Source organism: Tinamus guttatus, unplaced genomic scaffold (genome assembly GCF_059628265.1).
Source record: "Tinamus guttatus ecotype Peru unplaced genomic scaffold, ASM5962826v1 Tinamus_guttatus_pri_ptg000025l, whole genome shotgun sequence".
NCBI classification, from domain to species: Eukaryota; Metazoa; Chordata; class Aves; order Tinamiformes; family Tinamidae; genus Tinamus; species Tinamus guttatus.
Window position 1 is genome coordinate 967,617 of NW_028288559.1, and position 20,025 is coordinate 987,641.

The 20,025-nt window shown below is 43.5% G+C and overlaps 1 protein-coding gene across 1 annotated transcript in view; it reads right to left on the minus strand.

Annotated features, from left to right (window-relative positions):
• Positions 1-16,837, minus strand: part of PLEKHG4B (pleckstrin homology and RhoGEF domain containing G4B) — a 36,794-nt gene extending 19,957 nt beyond the window's left edge. Inside the window, exons 1-5 of the mRNA XM_088526354.1 lie at positions 16,681-16,837; positions 14,455-14,678; positions 7,034-8,366; positions 3,809-4,015; positions 3,245-3,368 (exon numbers count right to left, since the gene is read on the minus strand). Coding sequence (XP_088382480.1) covers positions 3,245-3,368; positions 3,809-4,015; positions 7,034-8,366; positions 14,455-14,678; positions 16,681-16,837 — 2,045 coding nt within the window. The remainder of the gene's footprint in view (positions 1-3,244; positions 3,369-3,808; positions 4,016-7,033; positions 8,367-14,454; positions 14,679-16,680) is intronic.
• Between the last annotated feature and the right edge of the window lie 3,188 nt (positions 16,838-20,025).

Sequence of the window (20,025 nt, forward strand, 5' to 3'; positions counted from 1 at the left end):
TTAAAGAGAGAGAAAGAGACAGACACTGTAGGAACACAGGTGGCTAGTTTTGCTAAAGGATTTGGAATTAGAGAAGATCAGTCCTGCTTTACATGGTCTGCCCCAGAGCTGTGTATGATGCTTGCGCTGGAGGCATCTCCTCATCCCTTCTTTTCAGCACGTCGCCCTCCTGATGCCTCAAGAGACAACACTGCTGCTCACTTGTTTTCCTTGTGGTGCTCCAGCCTTGCTTGGAGGCCCTTTCTGAGGGGAAGCCTTTGCTGCAAAGAGGGCCTACTTAAGGGTGACTAAGACCTCTTCTGCTGTGAAAAATATTGTTCTATATCCTGAGTTATTCTGAAGATACAGCTGCAGTAATTGTGGGAGGCAGACAACCCCAAGGGTCCCCAAATCTCTTCCCAGGCCCATTTGTGTTCAGGATGCCCAAGCAATGTCAGGCCTTGGCATAAGACATCAAGGAACAAAAAATAAAATAAAATAAAATAAAATAAACTGCAATTAGGCGATCAGAAATATTCTCCCTTCACCTGTATAAGGCAACTTACAAAAATTAAAGTTCCTATTTCCCTTGTGCTCTTTAAAGCCTGTGCCATCGTTTGTTTTAACCTACGGGGACTTTTGAAAACACAAATATTTACAAATCTTACCTGCTAAAACTCATTGATTAAACATTATTTTGTCCAGGATTAGGATAATGTTTCACCTTAAAAGGGCTGACAGTTTCTTTGTAAACCAGATTAACAGAGTTGCCATGTTTCATACATTTTGCACCTTAACCAACCATCTCGGATAGGTTTTTTGGGATATACAAAATTCCAAAGCAAAACTGCAAATGAATGAATCTACAAAAGTAGGTTTGCATTTATCTCCATAAAATAAAATAAAAAGGTCTGTTAAAAACAATCTTCATTCAGAAAGTCATCCTAAAAATGTGTATTGCAAATTTATTTCTGAAGCATGGTATGAAAAAAAAAACTCTTCAAATATAAAATTTTCATTTAAAAGTTATTAAAATGTTTGCTTGACAGAACAGCACAGCACACCTTTTTTTTTTTTTTTAGAAAAAGAGAAAACATTCAAAAATGAGAAATGTACAATCTCTAATTATATAATATAGAAAATGAGAAACAGTCATCCAATGAGATACAGCCATTTGGTTGAAACTCACATTTTGACAAAGAGAAATGTTGGTGTCATTGTGATTACATAATTACATGAAAAACAATTCTAAGTAAAAATTCAGAGAAATCGGGTGGGACAAGGGAAATAAAGAGTAGGTCCTACCTGGGGTAGGTTAAGAAATGCAGTTTGTTTTTTATTTAAAACAATTATATTAATTCTAACAGATCCAGAAACTCTAGAGGCAACTTTATTTCAGCAGTTACTTCCTCCCTGGCAATTCAAAAACTGTGAAGGAGTATGAATATATTTCTCTTTGTTGGAGAACCTGATGTGCTCTGTGTTTCCAAATGTTAAAATATTCGAAGAGGGCAATGCCTTTCTCATGTGACAACCACTTATTTTGCAACACTTTACAGAGGAAAGTGGGAACGTTCTTGTTCTTGCTCTCCCTGTTATTTCCCATCCTAGAGAGCCAAAGGCTGTTTACTTAAGGAGTTCAGGGTGGGGAGTGAAGGGGTAAAATGAGATGGAGGTAAATCATTAAATAAAATCACTGTAATTTACAGACAACTGTCACAACCTCCTTTTAGTTGGTTCTTGAGAACTCTTACTTAGGCTTGAATTAGGCTTTGATTAAAATAAAGAAGACAAAACCAAATAGTAAAAACTCTTAGTACAGAATATGTGATGAGGTACTACACTCTTTCTATTCTCTTCAGAGTGTATCTGTGGCCCTCATCATCCTTCTTACTTTCCCTAGTCAAAATGATATTTATTTTGTTTTCCCAGTACTTTCTTACTTTCCCATAATTTGTCACTTCTGTTATGACTAAAAAAATGGACAAAAGGTAGAATTTATACCAGCCTCCAGGTTTGCAAAACTTAGGCCAGCATCTATATATTACAAGAAACAGCTGAACTCAATGAGAAAATTCAGTATGTCAGTGGGTGGTCAGTGTGAGGAAAATCAAGGAATATGAGCTGCTGGTTATTCATATGGACTTTGCATTATATATTTTTAGACAGGAAAAGACAGCAGGAGAATGAATAAAACACAACTCCACAATTATTCTCAATAAAGCCAATAAAAATGTCTGCATGTCAACTGTAGACCTGTTATAAGAGAGACTACCTAAGTTACTAAAGAAGTTATACTGCAGAAAAAACTGTGAAATTGGCAAACCCATAGTTATCTTCTACAAACAGTGAGACATCATTAACAAGCTTCCTGAAACTACTTTACCATGTTTATTTATCTCCTGGAAAAAGTAACCAGTACTAAACCTGAAGGATCAAATACGAAATGCAAACACAAACTTAACTTTATGGGCGCAAATGAAATTGGTTGCAGTATAGAATGAATCAGTGAGGTCTTATTTCATAGTTCCAGATCAAGTTAATGTTTAAAGGACACAGACCTCAAATTATTTTTTATGCTTCCTGTTGCACAGGAAACAATGAATTAAAGCAGAACTAAAACTGAAAATAACACTGTCATTAGACTCACGGCTTTAGCCCAAGCTAGATCACTAAGTCTTAAAGTGCAAGCAGACACACAGCTGGCATTTGAGGCAAGTTTACACTGCCCACTCTGGCAGAGAGCTCATTCACCTGTGTCACCAGCTAGCCTCCAGCAGGCACGCTGTACGAGCACTACCTCTAAGAACACTTACTTCAACAAAAAATTAGTATATGAGGAGAGCCATTTGCATTTCAAGGTGAGGCAACTGCACAGGTACTTGACAGTACAGTGGAAGCTACTCCTAAACCAGAGGCATGGCAGACACGACAAGCTTTCAATTACGGTAGCCTATTTAAAAGCAGTGAATAACAAAAGAGTACATTTATAAAGCAGCAAACAGCTGTCCAGCCACGAAGTGATTATTTTATCACACAAACCAAGCATTAAACATTACAGCTAACAGTAAAACAAGCTATGAGATGGAGACCTCTTGACCTCTTGTTCCTAGCAGTATGTGATGTTCACAAAAAAATTAGCTAGCGCTGCCTGGGATGAGGAAGCACTTGGGAGCTTTCCATAACAGCAGGGTCTCCTCAGCCCTAGCATCTGTGCTACCATAAAAAGCAAAGCCAAAGCCCAGTGGGTTGGTTCACTTCATACCTGGGGATGCTGTACAGATACATCAAAAGATGGGCAACCGCTGTGCTTGTGCAATGCTCCTTTAACCAGATGGCATGTCTTGTGCAGACCTGTATCACTGCTCGGCCACTTCTGTCTCTGCTTCCTAGACAGAGAGATGCAAAGGAAAGGTTTGCAAAAAGTTTAGCCAGGAACATGGCATTTAGAGGAAAGTTTTTGCACGTGCATGTCTGAAAACTAGCAAAGCTCACTTAAAAACACTAAAAAGTGTTTCTGCTTAACATTTTTGCTTAGTTTTTTTTTTTAAGAGTTTTGTGGTCAAAAGCCAGGACAACCATGGTTATGCTTGGTCATCCTCAAAGCAAAGGTTGCAAAGCTTTGCTGTTCCTCCAATTAACTCTTGTATATGAAACACTCTTGTAAACGAGGCTGGCTCTACTCAGCAGAACTATAGTTTTATATCCGTTGGCAACTTATCCTTAATCTATCTTTGGTATTGTCAAACTGAAACAAAAAACCCACAAATTTATGCTTTGTGCACGTTTCATCTGTCATCAAGTAAATTGTCCCTCCCATAGCACATACCGCACAGAGAAATGACTCCAGCTTGCAGCAGCTCTTGATTAACCTCGAGCAACTGTTGTGGCAGTCTGTGGCAAAGGCTCCCTGTACTTGCAGCGAGCAGGTCGTGTTCATGATGGAGCAGAACAGGAGATGCATCTGTGGCTGTGGTACCCTCACCTCCCTGGAAACTGCTTTTTGTACTGCTTACTGTCAAGTGCTGATAAAAGCCTGGACAAATGGAAGAATTGGTTATTTTTCTTTTCCCTTAAGCAGTGGGAGACTGCTTTCCGATGATAAAAGATGTGTAGAATATGTCCAGATGCAAAGAAACAGAGACATCTACAGATTATAATCTTATTTTAAAAGAGTTCAGGCAACAAGCTGAGTGCTTGAAAGCTTGGGATGAAGCATCAAGAGAAATCTGCAGCTTCATTTGATCTTCCTGTGATCTTCCTTCTGCATTACCCCATACAGTCTAACCATGACTACGCATCTGTCTGCGCTCCGTGCCCACCTCCGAGGCCTCCACTGCACAAGGCTAACAAGAGTAACTTTGCATAACAGAACTGGATGAAGCGGAGAGCAGATTTCGGGGTATTCAGGAAATTAACAGGTGGGATGCCATGGGAAACAGCTGTGAAGGAGCTGAATAAAGCATGCAAGTCTTTAAAGACAACATCCTTGAAGGGCAAGAGCAGTCCAACCGTGCTCAGGAAAGCAAGTAAATGTACCAGGAGACCAGCTTGCCTAGGCTGGCAGCTTGGGATAGAGCTCCAGTGCAAAAAGATGGGGGTGGAAAAGGCTCCAAAAAGACTGGAGGTGAAAGCAGGGACAAGCTACAAGAGAGGAATTTAGACACACTTCCCTGGCAACTAGAGATGGCGTTAGCAAACCCAAAGCCCAGAGTTTTGACTTAGAAGACGTATTACGGGCAATAAGTTCCTACTGCAACTTCAGTAGTAAAAGACAGAACAAGAAAAACGTAGGACTATTGCCGAATGGGGCAGGAGATGAAGCGACAGCAGACACATGTAAGGCTAAACTATTCAATGCCTTCTTTACCTTAGTCTTGGCCAAATTTTTTGTGCCTCTGTGCTTAGTGAAAGAGTCTGAACCACCAGCAGTAGACAAGGACCAAGTCAGAATCACAGAATGTTTGAGGCAGGGACCTCTGGAGATCATCTATGTGCCCTGATCTAGCAGGGTCCCCTGGAGTATGTTGCACAGGGCCCTGTCCAGTGGCCTTTGAGCATCTCCCAGGATGGTGACTGGACAACCGCCTTGGGAAACCTGTTCCAGTGCTCTGTAACCCCTCTCACAGTAAAGAAGCTTTCCCTTATGTTCAGGCAGAACTTCCTGGGTTCCAGTTTGTTGCCTCTTGACCAGGCCCATCCTTTTTACATCCTCTCTTCAGATAATTTTAGATATATTATATAATTATTAGTTTTGGATCATCTGCAAACTTGCTGAGGGTGCTGTCCTTTCCTTCATAGCATTAATGAGTAAGTCAAACAAGTCTGGTCCTCAGACTGACCCCTAGGAGACACTGCTGGTTACTGGTCTCCAACTAGATTTTGCGTCATCCACACATTTAGCCTGCACTTTCTGGGCTTTCCCATGAGCATGTCATGGGAGACAGTGTCAAAAGCTTTCCTCAATCCAAGGCAGATGACACCCATTGCTCTCCCTTCATCTCATCACTGAAACCAACTTGAGCTGGTTAAGCATGATTTCTCCTTGGTGCATCACTGCTGACTACACCTACTTGTCCTTCATGGACCTGGAAATGGCATTCAGAACAAGCTACTCCACCACCTTTCCAGGGATGGAGGTGAGGCTGACTGGCCTGTGATGCCCTGGGTCCTCTTTCTTGCCCTTTTTGAAAAACTGGAGTCGCTTTTACTTCCTTCCAGTCCTCAAGCATCAGTCCCAGTCACCCTGATCTTTCCACGATGATCAAGAGTGGCCTCACAATGACACTAGTGGGTGTACCCCATCAGGGCACGTGGACTCACGTGCATCCAGGTTGCTTAAGCAGTCCCTACCTCAGACCTCCTCCACCATGGGAGATTCTGTCTGTCTCCAGATTTTCTTCCTGATCCCCAGAGCCTGGGGCTCCTGAGGGCCAGTTTCAGCAGTAAAGACTAAGCAAAAGGTGACACGCGATACCTTGCCCTCCCTCTGTTCTTTATCACCAGGGCCCTGCCTTCTTCAGAAACAGGCCTACATTTCCCCTCATCTTTCTTTGGCTACCGATACATTTAAAGCAGCTCTTCTTGTTGTCCTTGACATCCCTCACCAGATTTGTAGCCCAGAATCACAAACCAAACCAGAAGGCAATTTTGTCTGGTATTTATGGCATTTCTGCTTATGTGTCATGGCCTGGAAGAGGTGAGTGCATGATGGTAAGATCCGCTTAGAAAAAGCATTGCACAAACGTGACAGCATTGGTCTAAAGCCATGAATAACATAGCTGAGAATAAGAGCACACCCACAAAACATACAGAAGTCAGTTGTTCCTGTTTTAAATATGCAGTCCAGGAAGACATGTTTGAGGTTTGTCACAAACATGATCAATTACATCCTGCACCCAGCAAGACCCGTGACACTCAAAATGAGTTAAAAACAATCACACAACCAAAAAAAGGAACTGCAGGGGATAAACAAGGATGAGATATTAGAATTTGTCCAGCTTATTTTTCACAGGCAACACAAATCTTTTCTGCTTGTCATCTGAGGCAGCCTGGCAAACAGCCACAGTCATTAGATTGATGTGTTTGAACACGAACGTCAAGTCTCCCCGAGGTGCAGAGCACATTGAGGCTTGCTGACACTTTAACCAAACTATGAGTTTCCAGCTTACAGCTACCTTGGAGTATTGGCAAAGTAAGCTGACATCTCTCCAACCATGTCCACATATGCTTACCAAGATTTTCAGGTGATCTTCCCAACAGTTTTTTTTTTTTAAATTCCAAAGAGAATATACAAAACATTTTGAAAAGTACTTTGTGTGAAAACATTTAACACAGAGTGTTAACATGACACTGAATATTCTGTCAGAATAACACTGACAGAGTTGATAAGAAACATCGATTACAGCAAAGCAAGCAGACATTTAAGTTTAGATCCAAAAGAAGGAAACTACCTAGATGCAAAGGCTAATCATTCAGCTAAAACCATATGAGAATGCTACAAAAAAAAAAAAAAAAAAAAAGAAATGATATCTAAAGGATTTTTATGTTTTACCTTCGTCCCCTTTGTTGTGCTTATGGCTTCTTCCAGTAGTGGAAAATGACCCAGAATCCAATTTTCCTGGCCTTGAAACACACCCATTTAACAACTTTTTGGGGTTTCCATCTGACACACTGTGCAGGAACTTGTCAGGTCTCTGATCTGCAAGATGTGGACTTCTGTGTGCCCTGTCCAGAGACCGGGAGTGTCTTGGCCCAGCCTTGCACTCCACTACAGACAGAGCTTCAGGAGGTGCAAACACCTTTTTAAAAGTCAGGGGAGAATCAGCAAGGCTTATGCCTTTTTTCATTTCATCCTTTGGAAGGAGCCTACCAAATAAGAAGTTCCCCTTTTCAGCCTGATTCTCACAAGCTTTGCCTTCATTCACAGTGCATGAGTCCATTACATGCTCTGAAGCCTCCTCTTCCACAAAGGACTCCTCGGAGCTGAAACTGACGTTCATGGGGTTTTGCAGCGCTTCGATGTACGACTTCCTAAATAAACGTCTCGCCTCAAAACACCCCGAATCCCTGCGCTGCTGCCCCGCTGGACACGGACTGCTCAAATCCGTATCAAAAGTTATGCTTTTCACGTGATTCCTTTTTTCCACAAGGGGTGATAATGCCACATCTTTTAAAATCACTGGGTCCTTTTCAGGGCCAGTAGCTCTGTCTTTTGTGAGCGACCAGGCCTCCGGGCACACACCAGGACCGACAGAGTCATCTTTGACGGTGTCTCCCGGAGCCCTGGCGCTCCCCAGGGCCAGGCTGCTCTCCGAGGCCGGAGCCGGGGCTGGCGCAGAGCTCTCGAGGCCGCTGCGTTGCCTTATGCCAGGGGCTTCTATCACGGTGGAGCCGGTTTCGTTGGAGGTGGAGCTGTCGCACGAGCTGTTGCTCTCCATGGTCTGGGTCAGGGCATCAGGGTGATTGCTGATCAGTCGGTCGAAATGATTCCCAGGGTAATTGCACAGGATGGTTTCGGTCGTGGGAACAAAGATGGGATTAATTATGTTCTTCCACGGAGTCCTATACACGGCCGAGCCCGTTGTGAGTAAGCAGCTCTTCAAGGGAAAATTCTCCCTTTCACTATTCAGCTTTTCCAAAAACGTCGCCGTAAAAATGCAACCATACATTGCTTCAGGGATAGCAACTTCTTCCATTCCTTGCCCACATCTGGAGAGGCATTTTAAAACTAGCTTTGCCAGCTGCTTCCCCGCAGGTGCTATTTGCAAGTAGAAATCCCCCGGTTTCAAGCGAACTCTGTGGAGAGATGCTAACTGTATCACCACTTTCTCATGGATGCACAATGGCCAGCCTTCATGATAGAAGATGAGGCCAGTGTACTTAGCCTGTGAGGAGAAAAGAAAGGAAAAACATAAGAAGAAAAAGAGAGCATTGTGTTATTTCTGAAAAGCAAGTGGGATTCAACCATGGTCCAGCTGTCCGTTTCCTTGCAATATCCCCAAGGTTTTGCACCTTACAGCATGGCAGTAGGGAGTCCAGCCAAGATTAAATCCAACAGAAACATAAAACAGCTCTGCAGAAATAGGAGAGCCCTCTCTGACCTACCTTCTCTCTCATTTGCTGAAGGGGAAATTGTTTCTTTAACTAAACCTTTACCCTAGCTTTCCAGCTGCTGGTTAGAAAGGAGCTGATCAGAATTTTATTTTACTAGGTATTATAATGAGTTGTATTAAATTTCCAAAACAATATTAAGACTCAAAACCAGAAAAAAAAAAGTGATGCTAAAAAGCTGGGTTTCTAAGATTTTGATTTTCCAGGAAAAAAAAAAGAAAAAGGAAAAAAAAAAAAAAAGCACCATTCTCTATTCACATTATTTTAGGAGCTGGAAATTTGCAAGGCAGCCGGTATCATAAACACCCAAAACAAACAAACAACCCCACAGGTTTGACAATAGCAACACTGTCCAACCACAGCCCTTTGGCAAAGCCAGAAGAAGCAGACAGGTATAAGGGGAATCGAGAGCTCGGAGCGAGCCAGGCCTTGACGATGTGGCGGTCGGAGGGGACGCAGCGAACAGGACTCGGTGGAGAAGGGAAACGCACCGAAAATGGCCTCGCTTTTCCAGGAACAATGCAAATGCTTACGAGGTGGGGATTTGCAGCGTGCTGCAGCAAAATGCAAAAGCGAAACTTGGAAAGGTCACATATCAGACCACTTAAATGTCTCCTCCAAAGCCCAAAGTTTATCTAAGGCTTAGATTTATAGCAAGTTTAGGTTACTGCCTTTTATTAACTGTTCCGTTGATTCTAAAGGGAACACTTAAAATCTCTTTAAAAAGGCTAACCCTTGCTCCAGAAAAGCTTTCTTCTTCCTGTTTCTTGTTTAAGAATATTTTAAACAAATTAGTGAACTTAAAGCAAACTTCTGGTTAGAAGAAAAACATATTCAACACAGGCTTTTCTGGGCTTCTTTCCAACTACACTGACTTTGCAGTGCACTGAACCAGAGGGCGTAAAATAAAACATTATTCCTAGAACCGAGGCTAGGCATGCTCACGTTTTTCACTATTCCTGGAGAAAAATAATAATAATAATAATAATTTAAAGGAATGGCTTGATAAAGTGTTCTTGTTAAACAGGAATCACTGCTTGTCTAGGCATACTTCCTAATTAAATTCTCATTTGTAAAGGAACCCTACTATGCACAAATGGAAACATATACCCAGCAAAGCTAAAAACACACTAAAACCTACTAGGACCTCTAATGATCTCTTGCCAGCTGCTGACTATGATCTTGCAATGTACTATTTCTATGTTTGATTCCAGCAGAACCATTCTGAGCACAACATACCAATCTTTTATGCTACATGTGAGAAACACATGCAAATACAAAGGTTATCCATCAGACGGCAACTAAACTTTAATGTGAAAACCTGACAGATGTAAAGATGTTGGGGTTTAAAACTTTCCTTGGCAACTTTTTTTGGATTGCCATTCAAAAGGATCTTAAAGGAAACAAAACAGATAAGGGATCAACCTTCTCTTCACAGATAAGATATCTATGTAGCGACAGAAATATTTTTCTTCCAGCTAGTTATGCTAAACAGATTATTTACGTCAGTGTTTTTACACCAGCAATTGTGGGAGGTATGATTCACGTCTACAGCTAAGTGACAAGATACAAGGCAGGAGGAGGAGAAGACTTGAGGCAAATTGTGAGGAAGGAGCATTTGGATAGTTGCAAGACCTGTCATTAAGGCAATACATAACTGCTGGACAGTTACCTGGCAATGAAGCCATCCGCTCTGCAGCCACCGCTAACGAATCACTAAACCCTCACGCTGAAGCTCGAGAAATTCTGGACGTTAGACAAACAAGCACTGGATCATAAATCCTTCTCCCCTTGTCAACTGCAGCCTGAGTACTGTAAATCTGCAAGGCATTTTTCAAGAGCCGTAGTTCTGAGAAATTTCCAGTTCATGCAATATAGACATAGGCAAATTTCTCACAAGTGGAAGGAAAGGAAAAAAGAAAAACCATGGAAATGGAAGGCTTTGTCTGCAAAGTTGCTTTTGGCACTGCTCATTCCCAAGGACCAGATCTCCAGGTAAGACCTGACCCTGCAAAACTTTTTGTCCCATGGGCGCTTTCATAATTCTCAAATGGGAAGAGCCACGTACCTGAGCAGGCAGTAGGACTAGGAACCACAACTGCACAGTAATGATTAAATATGTGCATTTGCATGAATTTCATTTCCAGTTTTTCTAGATAAACAGCACAAAGATGGTACTTGCAAACACAGTTCTCTCTTGGAGATTGGAGTGGATGTTTAATAATTGTTTCCAATTACCTATTGGCAACTAGGTCTTTTATATGTTTATGTGTTACGTTTTTAGGGACAGATGGCTTCATTACTATGTGGCCAGTATTTCTCTTTAGTTGACTTGTAAGTTATTCCTAACTTCTGTTACTGTGTTTACACTTGTTCTTGGGTTGACCTAATCAGACACAGAGGAAGAAAAGAGACTTGCATAGGTTTTATGGAAAAGGCAGAGGGAATGAGAGCTTTTAACTACCTATAAGGTGAGAAATTCTGAAAGAGACTGATGAATCCAAATATTAGGTTTTGGCAGCTGCTAGCTAGATTCCAGCAGACGTTTGTTTGTTAAATCCCAAGCACATGCCTGCGCAAGCTCAGCATCCTCTTGGGAGACGCCGTTTTCACAGGCTGCCATTTGGACCGAGTTCAACGGCATCCATGTTTCCAGCATAAACACAACAAGATGACACAGATTTAGACTAATGTCATTTGTATTGGAGAAACAGAGTTGCTAAGTGCTGCTTGTGATTCAATACCTCTTGTAAACAGACGCGAACATCATCATCTCATGATGTATATTGTAAGACGCGATAATTTCATTCAAACATTCATCTCAATTCAAGCCAAAAGGCAGCTTCCAGCTATCAGGACACAGGTACTTTTCTATAGGTAGCAATTTGTTTGCAACACTGGGGAAAACCAGCTGGATCACACCTTCAGAATGAAAGGAACCTTTCAGAAACAGGCATCGGAATAGGAGGGGGCAAAGCCAGGTGTCGGTCACAGAAAATAAGGCACAACAAAGTGTCATTCAAGAAAGTAAGAAAAAAGCTAGTTACAAAGATGCAAAAGGGAACAGGAAAACTATTGGGATGGTAGAAGAGTCAGCTTTCCATAAACTGCCTCAAGCCTCCTTACTTCTTATCTAGAAAGCATAGAAAGCTCTGATGAGCAGGCAGTCCATTGAAATATCAGACTTTTGCCCCAAAAATGGAAGCTGGCAAGCATAAAGGACAGACCAAAGTGAAAGAAAAGTCAAAATTTCTTATGACCAATGTGTTTTAATTGTCCCAGTCCTACTAATGGCTTTGAGAACCAGAGCAGAAAAGCTTCAATCATGCCTTGAAGATTCTTTGAAAACGAGATGGTGCAAGTAGCAGAGGGATAGAGTAACAATCCCACACAAATATCACACGTGCCCTGCACTACTGAGGACTGTGCAGGACTGAGCCCTCAAATAAGCCAAGAAGAGCTGGTAGGTATCACAAATCCCACTGAAGGTCCAGTTCCTTCCAGCTCCAATCCAGTTCGGGTGTGCTGAAAACCACCTCACGCGCGTGTACTCCATGTAGGAGCTGTTATTTCCTGCTAAGCTTCAAGAGAGATCAGAAGAGCAAGGATACGACTGACCTCCACAGAAATGCAGGAATTTAGCAAGCAGAGCAGCAGGCTCAATGGAGTCGAGGCAGCAAAGATCAGAAGAATACCTCCTGCTCTGCTGTGTTTCCATTCTCCTTCCATGACGCCATCTATCTCTTACATCTTTCCTCTGAAAGTCACTGGACAGAGACCGAAGTATCAGCTGGCAACCCTTTTCCCTTCCTTTCCCGTTCTTAAAATGGAAACAAACTTCTCTTTTTGCTACTGCTTTGTAGTTCTCAAGGTCTTTGGGCAGAGAAACTTCTCAATGGAAAGCAAGTCAAAGTGGAAAACTTCATATCCCTTCAGAGGCAGGTACACTAGATACATATATATATATGCATATCCCAAAGGACGGGTTTTTGTTTAGCTTTCTAACAGACTCAGTAGCTTAAGGCTGTTTCTGGTACAAATCAGAAACTCCAGTGCTTTGTCCAAATGAGCCAGCCGAGTAAAGGGGAAATCTCACCAGGTTAAATAGATGTTACTCTCTAGCTAGTGCCCAGACATGCCTTTTGCTGCAAGAGGTGGCTCTACAAAATAATTGGCAGCTTCAGCTTATGGAAGGGCTTCCTGCCTTTGGCTGTTTCAGGAATTTCCTCTCCAAAATCTGCTCTGCCGGTTTCCTGAGATGTTCCAGTCTCCGTAACATCCCTGAGGAATCAGTGAGCCACACTTTTCTCAGCAGCTCTCCACACATTTTAAAAATATGATCTAAAAATAATTACTGAGAAGCACTCATGTTTTGTTGAACAGCCCAAACCTTCAGACTGTGACTTTCACACCGCACTGTAATATATTTTTTTCTTTTTGACAAGCTCTATTGCCTCCTTCCTCCCTCTCAGCCTGCCAGCGCCCCTGCCCTAAGGCAAAACATGGATCTGGAAATCCAATCGAGAGGCAAAAGGATTAATGAGCTGCACCAGGTGGATGAATCCTGCCCTGCAGAAGCCCCTGAGCCAACTGGGTATAAAGGCAGTCTAATAAACTTAAAGCAGACCTGCCCGAGCTTGCTTTGTTTCCAGCAAGACATGGTCACTACAAGAGAACAGCGTGTTAAGGAGCTGTAGACAGAACAGGTAAGTCAGATAATAACAAGAAGCAGTTTTAAATCAGGTACCTAAGGGGAAGTCTCTAAATCATGGCGCAATAAAGAAAAGGGCAGAAATAGATTCACTGGTGTGCAAAAACACACTGGGAGTAGAGAAACAAAATATGGGTCGATGTCAGACTTGTAGCTGGACTTCAGTTTTGAAACTGAAACCAGGAAAAAAAAATCAGATTCTTTAAAGGCTTTGTCTCAAACACCAGGACAAGTGTAAGCGATTAAACAACACAAAAAGGAAATGAGGGGATGGAGGCAAAGGAATTAAACTTCCCCCACAGAAAAGCAAGCCTGGTTTCTGGGATGTATCATCTGCTCCGTCCTTAAGCGAGCGCACACAGTTTTCCCAGCCCGCAGCATTCACAGGACCTGCAGCAACCCCCGAGAGCCAGTTTCAGAAACAGAAGTCACTTCAGGCAATGTAGTTTTCCTAGGAAGCTTCCTTGAGCTAATGAAACACATCCCTTCTTGAAACACAGTGTTATCCTCACAGGAAGAAACCTGAGCAGATCTGATTTGCACATTATAGCAGATTTACCCTAAAGATAGATACCACATGAGCTCTTGATTTGGAAAAAACAAACAAATATTACTTAGTTGTGTGCATGCTTTGCCCCAGTATATTTGCTCTTAAAAAAAAAAAAAAAAAAAAGGGAAAAAGAAATCTTGCAGGCTTGTGGATTTTTATAGCATTCATCTAGTTTTCAGTTATCCCCAATTTCAATATTTCAATTACTATTATTAAATTTTACTTTGGCATTACTTTTGCGTCAATGACTGCAGTGGATGTTTCGTGTTTTTTTTTTTTATGCTTCGATATTTAAAAAATAAAACAAGTAAAAATAAATCCACATTTTCCTGGATGTTTCCAGAGTGTTGTAGTTTTTAATTTGTTTGGTTTTAATGTAGCTGTGAGCTTCTTGCTCTTGGAGAGGTCAGTTTTTAAAACTCAGTATATGCCTTTCCACTGCTTCTTTGGTAAGTTCATAATGTGGCTTGGCCCCTGGACATTAAAAGCTGTGTTTGCCAGATCTGAAGAGCTCTGTAGTGAAGTTATTTAACTTTTCTTTCTTAAATTCCACTTTATCTTTCTCTTCAAGGCAGGAAGAAAGGAGGCCAGTGCTACTTACACACGTTTCTCGCTGAACGCACTGTAAGGCTCTCTTGGCAGGAACAAGGAAGTCAATCAGGCACCTGAGGCCATCTCCTTGATACAGCTTGTCCACTATGTTGAAGAGCTGCCAGAGGACGGTGGCAGCCGTGGCCTCGAAAGGTGGGTACAAGGCAGACAGCGTGCTCTGAATGTAAGTGTCGAGGGACTTAGAGTCCTGCAATAGAAGCATTAAAATAGTCACTAAAGAATTTTCTCAGAAAAAGGAAAGACAGAAATTCTCTATGCCCTTACTCCACCCTGTTACATTCATATATTGCATACACTTGCAACACACGGGGAGCTTCCCTGGCCTAAGCTGTACAGCAACCTGTAATCAAAGTGCTCTCGCCAGTTTTTATGCAGTTGTCCAAGCTGCTGCCTTTTAATATGCCGAGCAATTCTGTCAGCTCACTACTGCTCGAGCCCTTTTGCAGTTGGAATTATTCGTATTATGAAATGCTAAAACACTAAGCTTTTATTAAACAACTCTTTTCCTGTACATTCTTTTGCCTCACCTGAGTTTATGTGCTGCAGTGAAAACGTGTGTAGATTGGTGTTGCATGTGCAGTAAATGGCATTCACGGATGCCAAAAAGCCTCCAGTAAACACCTTCTCTCCTAAGCTATTCTATGCTAACAACCTGAATTTCTACTTTCTCCAAAACATACTTGTATCGAAGTCTCACATTCTTGGTTTCAACAGCATAAAATACTGTCATTTTTCTTTAGGACTGCTGTCATTTTGCATTTCAAAAATAACCAGAAGAGAGATTTACTGAGGTATGAATCTGGGATGATCTATTTTTTTTTCCTCCGAAGGAAGATTCCTAACTATTATTTCATAATTTCAGTAGCCAAAACCTGATAACCATTCCTGCTGCATAAAGTTTCACCAGCGCTGTGCGCGAAGTACTTTTAGGACCATCCTTTTAGGAGATCTTTCCTGCCACCTGCAGCTGTCTGCCTAAAAGAAGCAAAATTTAGCTAGATGCCACATCCCAAATACTCTATCAAGTTGTGCTCTTTTGGCTTAAAATTTACAATAAATTCTGTGTGTGTGACTGTGGTTAGAAGGGGAGAAGAGGGAGCATGGGAAAGTTCCAAGGATGCGTGTGGAAGAGCTGAAAGGCTCTGCCAGCCCTGTCTCCCTAGAAGAAAGGGGCTCCTTGGAGAATGACAGAAGGAAGCCGTGCCAAGAAAGAGCATATAGGAGATGCCAGCAGGAGTCAGGCCCTGGCAGGGATGGCTGAGGGAGCAGGGAGGAGCACTGGGAAGTCCCCGGGCCTCACGTGCAAGGCAGCAGACCAGGCCGCAACCAAGGAGCAGGGCCCCGTGTCACAGCACTGAGGAGGGGGCAAGGAAAGTGTAATTTGTTTTGCCACCCTTCTTCCTTCCTACCTACCTCTCAGCCAAAAAGCAGGGCTTAAGGGGCTTGTTATCACCTCAGTTTGGCAGCTGCACTTATTTTTCAGGTGCCAAGTTTGCTGAAACACCTGAACTTGCCAAGCAGTAAGCAGGTAACAAACCCCAGTTTGCAGCTGGGGCCTTCAGGGAGCAAAGGGAGTAGTGAAAGCCCCTGCCAAGGAGCTTTCCTTTAGGAGTCCACAGACTGAGGCAGCAACATCAAACTCAAATAAATAAATAATGTGTTCACTATGCAGGAGAAATCCTCTGCCAGAAAAAAAACAAATGGATCGTGAAAGAGGAGAGACTTCCCCAGCCTGAGACCCTGGAGCTAATCCAGGAATGACAGAAACACTGCGGTCACTGCAGACCAGTGCCAGGCACTTCTGGCAGCGCTGCCTTTAGTCTGGTGCTGTTTAGAGGGGAGGAAATGTCTGTAGACGGGAAACTGCTCTGATAAACTTTCTAGTCCTCAGTTTATACCTGTCCTTGAGTCACACAAGTAGAAAATGAAAAAAATCCTTCTGGAATCTGGCAGATTCTGGAAGAAAATGTCTTTGTGGGTCACCAAAGGTAGGGAGAGAGAAGCAGACAGCAGGACAGTAGCAGCAATTTTAAGCAGTTCGGAATGATTGGCCCTTGCACAGGAGTGGGCTCCAGAGATGCACAACCAAGGGGCCTAGAGCCTACAGGAGCCCAGCACCAGAGGCTCCCTTCTCCCAGAGCACACACGTGGGTTAGGCTGCCGTGGAGGCCTGCCTACCGGTCACTTAAATACACCTTAGTCACCCTCCAAATACATCCACCCAAACACCTTTCCTTAGCACCAAGGAATCCCACGAGCCAGGAGCTCCTGCCTACACCGAGGCTCCAGGGAGCTGCTGCTCTGCGGCCTCCCAGGCCCCGGTCCTGCTCGGGAGAGACGCACTGGGACGAGCCTTTCTCGGCTGCAGTCATCCTCGCGCGACACAAGCTCGGTGCCGCATGAGAGCAGCCAGCTGCGCTGCACAGGAAGGGGAAAGGAGAAAGACACTTCACAGAACTTATTTCCAATAGTAAAACAGGCCGTTGTGCAGGTTCAGTCCTTCAGCTGGATGCAAGTATTAGAACACAACCTCATTCACAAACCATGAAGCGCTGAGCAACACTCAGGTTTGAGCTGGCTGGACGGTTATCTGAACTGTCAGAATTAAAATCTCATTACCTGACACGCAGTTAAAGATTAAATAAGTGAGACTGAGCTTCGCCTGCATCTGGCGAAGGATTCTTAGGGAGTCACAGTGTGGTTCCTTAATAAAAATCAATGCTATACAGAAATATTAACCCGGGGCAGGGCTGTACTATATGACCTAGCTGGATCTTGGGTGTTCAAGTTCCCTTTGCAACACAGCACAATTGTGTAAACAGATACATCTTCCCACGCGAAGAACAAACTGAGGAGCAACCCCCGAGGGAAAACCGAGAACCCGGGCAGACACAACACGAGCTTTTCCATCAACCTCTTCCTTCGCACGGAGCTGGTGGCGACGGCCCCGCTATCGCAGAGGAGGGAAGGCAGCCGGACCCCCGGAGCAAGCGCACGCGTTGCGAAAACAACACGGCGACGCGCACGCGCGGAGCCGGGTCTCGTAGGCCCTGCCCGGGTAAGTCGGGAAGCAGCAAGAACGTGGAAAACAAGGGAGGCTGCCTGCCGGAAAGCACGTGAGGAGCTTTCCAGATAAAAGGCTCCCAAAGAACATATTTCTCCTTTGCGAAAAATCGAGGCAGCCTGAAATGACACGTGAATGCTGTTGTATAGGAAAAAGGCAAAGCAGTAAAAGACAAGCTATTTTATAACCATTGCGTTACGTTGGATCTTGTCTCAAATGGACGAGCCAGGCAAACAGTCACGGAAAGCAGCTAATCAAAACATTCCTCCCGAAAAGCTTGCTTTTATACCAGCTTAATAAAAGTATCCCATTTCACAGGTGCATAGCCACGCTGTGTAGCAACAGCTACACAGGGACAATAAAGGCACATTAAACCATTTTTCAAACCATTTGAAAATGAAGACATGCACTTATCTCCAGAGAGATTTGGGAGTTTGCTGAAGACAGACGATGCTTTGAAACAGGAATCCCTAACACAGTAGTGATGACTTTAGCAAGAATTAATGCCCAAGAAGATGCCTTTTGCATGGAGGTCTCAAACAGCAACACCAACAGCTGCTCTATCACACTCCCAACTTCTGGTTTGTTTAACATAGGGGTCAAAAAGCTGCACTAGGCTATCTGAGTTTATATTTACCTACCAAAACAAATAAACATATCAATCACTATCTGCAATGTCAAAAAGACTTAAAATAACCAGTTAAAAATAAAACCTACAGACTCTCCAAACGGAAGAAATCAAACACAGGAACATTTATCTTTTTTTTTTTTTAGTATCATTTCCACCTCCAGTCAAGAAACAAAATGCCATCAAGCAACCTTGCATAAGTTTCTCAGCATTTCACATAAGCAAACCTTAGGCCTATTCAATATGAAGGCATACAGACAGGTGATTTTTCATTTCACACCTAGATATTTTGCCCTGGGGAGAAGCGGAGTGTGGGTTTCACAGCAAAAAGCTCCACTGAGCATCGGTTCCACTGGACTACCTGATGTGGAGTGTGTTCTGCAGAGAAGAGAAAAACAACCAGTGCCCAAGTTTTAAGCTCAACCTTTCCACTCAGTTTTACACAACCCGGGTATTCTCTCTGTGCCTAGGGTACCATACATTACGCTGGCTTATTTTTCACTGCAACATCAGAGGGCAAAGGCTTGTGAGGTTGATTTGTCAAGCTGTACATGAGAAAGCAAAACAAAAGCAGCAGGAAAAAAAAAAACCTGAAGACTTTCATGGTTCTGCTTCTCAGACATAAATATTAAATATGATAAAGTATGAAAGTTGCCATCTACTTAGTTGCGATTACCGAAACACAGATGTGCTTACAAGCTACTGCCAGGCAAATTGCATCAGAAAGCACACAAACACACTCGGCACGGAACTCACATCAAGCATGCAGTCTGCTATCTTAATACCAGATTAAGATGTTCCCATTTCATGGGGCAGAGATGTATTGAGGTAGTTTAAGAGCAATAATCAGAGCTATGAGCAGCACAACAACTAGTTAGCAGGGAATTTTGCCATTTACAGCCTTTCCCCTGGAGATGAGGAAGACTGCAGGGTGCTGCCGATTGGCACAGACGTGTCTGGGATGCTCTGGTACCCAGGGTCCCACTGTCACGGGTGATGACATGGGAGGCAAAGGCAGTTGTCCATGCTTAAGATGCAAACACTTCTCATCTCTGAGCTTCCCAAACCACATGTCTACTCTCACCTGCAAATTCCACCTCTGTCTGCTGCACTGGAAACACATTTTTCTCTTCATCTGCTTTTATCTATTTCTCAGATTCAAAAATCATCTCTCTCTAGGTTGGAACCCACGGAACTATTTATTTATTTATCTATTTCCAAACGATCTCCTGATGAACATTAGGATATTATGATGACGGTTTTGACCGAGGTAAAATCACATCCCTGAAGCTGGCGCTGCACGTTTTGCGCCAGCGCTCTGGGAGCGGAGCTCACGGGCTTCACAGCGGCCAAGCGCCGTCGGGAGGGCGTTCCTGCCACGCGGCAAGGGCAAATGACCGAATCCACGAGCGAGCGCAGGAAGGACGGAGGGGAAACACCTGGGACAGCAAACAGGCTCTTCCGCAGCAGCGCGGCTCCCACCTGCTGCCAGGCGGCGGGCGACGCCGCGCTCGCCCTGCCCGCGGCTGCTCCCTTCCCGGCGCCGGCCCCGGCGCTTGGCAGCGGCTCCGCGGATTTACTCGGTTCATCCGAAGGGCTCTCGGCCGTGAACCTCCTCCCCGTTCCCTCCTCTCCAAACCCAAACTTTCTACGCAATAAAATGGGTTTATCCAGAACACCGACAGGTCCACAGGACTTCAAATGCACCCAGCGCAATCTTCCTGAGCCTCAGAGGCTGTTTTTTGGCATGAAAACAAGCTGGCAGATTTAAGTCCCTAACAAATCTACAAGCAAGAAGGTGCTTTAAAAAAAGCACCAACAATGGAACATTTGGACTAACTGACGAGGCTGCCAATTGTTTAATTTTT